The sequence below is a fragment of the Pyrus communis genome, chromosome 7, assembly GCF_963583255.1.
Source record: "Pyrus communis chromosome 7, drPyrComm1.1, whole genome shotgun sequence".
Taxonomy (NCBI): Eukaryota; Viridiplantae; Streptophyta; class Magnoliopsida; order Rosales; family Rosaceae; genus Pyrus; species Pyrus communis.
Window position 1 is genome coordinate 7,736,689 of NC_084809.1, and position 2,032 is coordinate 7,738,720.

Here is a 2,032-nt window from a genome sequence, read left to right on the forward strand (position 1 = left end):
TGTTATTGTTTTTAGAAATATTGACCAGTATTTATTAAAAAAGTGTCACTATCTAAAAATGGTGACAATTGTTTCTAAAAGTAGTGGGGTCGTTTGTCAGATTTCTATGATGACTTTTCAGTTGCCTAGACGGTATCGACTTTCCTAGGTCTTTATATTTTCTTCTGGGTTTGATCTGGCCTCTTTTATTCCCTGTTGGTTTTTCTTCAATACAATGACTTTGGACCAAAAAAAAAATATATATATATATATATATATGTATATATAATTTAGATACTCAAGAGAAGAAAAAGAAATTAAGAGCATGATGAAGTTTAATGATTGAGTATAGAAAAATTTTAAACCACGCAATCACTCTAGCTCAGATGAAGAAAATAAAATAACGTGCTAACAAGGTGTTGGAAATAAACTATGAAATATATAGAGACAGAGAGAATTGAGAGATAGGGATGAAAAAACAAAGTGACTGGCCCGCAAGATGTTACACATTGCCCCGAAGTGGACGGCCACATAATTAATAGTACTTACAACACCCACATAAATATATACAGTAATAAATGTAAATTACTGAAGTACCTTTACAACCAACGTTTCACATTCCTATTAAATTTTCCTTTACCGTAAGTAGAAATGGTAATTCTAACTAGGAGGGGGAATTCCATCCAAGCAAATAAAGTGACTGGAACACTTGAAAGAAGTATGACCGGAATCACAATCCAGGAATGTCCACGATTTATAATTAGAAGGGCACTAGAAAAAGCAATCATCATGGTTGCAATAGCAAAAAAAAGAGTGGCAAGCCCTATTATCATCTTTGTGGGTAAGGATTTCAGGAAATCGTCTTCTGCATAACGTGACGTGAGAATTCCAAGAAACGTTAAAGTTGCAGTAGTGGAAGAAAAGAGTGATATAGCATCTGAAGCTATAAACACCATAAACAATTTTTCATTGATGAATGCGGGAAAGCCGGTATCTTTATTTCCTCCAGGAACTGTAATCGCAGCAGCAAACATCATGGTAATAATAAGAGCACCTACAACAGTATAAGAAGTTGCTGTCTCTTTCATCCATTTTTCACCTTTCTGTAGCAATTCACTGTGACTCTTTGTAAATAGATCCCTTGGTGTCAAATTATCCTTGTTCGTAGAGTCAAGAAACTTGGGAGGTACAACCTCCTCTACCTCCTACATTGTATCAAACAAAAAGTATTGAGACATGTGAGCATAAAATATATTTTGATATAATACCGTTTTGCAATTTACACTCCAAGGCTTGGGGATGGTTTTAAAAAAAAAATTATACATCGGGGTTGTATAGTTGCCTAAACAACTTAAGAAGGACAACCTGTGGTCCTGAGTTCGATCTCACTCAGAATTTCCAGAGAGTTAATTTGATTCTTCCAGTTTATGTTATGATTAGGGCAAGTAATTTTGAATTATTTATGCTGAGTGGGAAATTCTAACCTTGTACCATTGTAGTTCACGCTGCATCTGCAAAGCTGCACCCGGAATACAATTAAGTTGTGTAAATGGGGCAAGCAACCCTGCCATATGTAGCATGTTATTTTTATCGTTGTCGGTAAGAGCTATGAACCAATCTTTTGCAGAGATCCCATGCAAAAGGTTATAAATCTTTTCTTGACGACATTGGACGGCATAGTGAAATAAGATCTTTGACTTTTCATTATTCCAGACGAACTGAAGTTCTGGATTTGCTTTACATATCTTAGTAATAAACTCGACGTTCCCTTTATCAACAGCTCGGAGCATTGCCGAAGCCACAGTGCTCAGCAGCTGTTGATCCATGTCCAACTGTAGACATCGAAATTTCAGTAAAACAAATGCTCACCAATGCATTAAAGTTTTGACGTGTCAAGGCATACATGGCATACGCCACGTGTTGTACAAATTGTACACATGGCGTGTGACTCAACAAAATAGGAAGAAATACCCTTGAAGGACTAAACAAGTTTTTCTTCTCATTTTGGGCAATGACAAGGCAAGTACATTTCAATCCATTGAGGATCAAAACA

General features: G+C 36.0%; 1 protein-coding gene across 1 annotated transcript; it reads right to left on the reverse strand.

Moving 5' to 3' along the window:
• Positions 1-578: 578 nt before the first annotated feature.
• LOC137740466 (ankyrin repeat-containing protein NPR4-like) lies at positions 579-1,805 on the reverse strand. The gene is made up of 2 exons (XM_068480326.1): positions 1,464-1,805; positions 579-1,184 (listed from the first exon to the last, which is right to left on the reverse strand). Exons 1-2 carry the CDS (start codon positions 1,803-1,805, stop codon positions 579-581), a joined length of 948 nt encoding a protein of 315 aa, XP_068336427.1.
• Between the last annotated feature and the right edge of the window lie 227 nt (positions 1,806-2,032).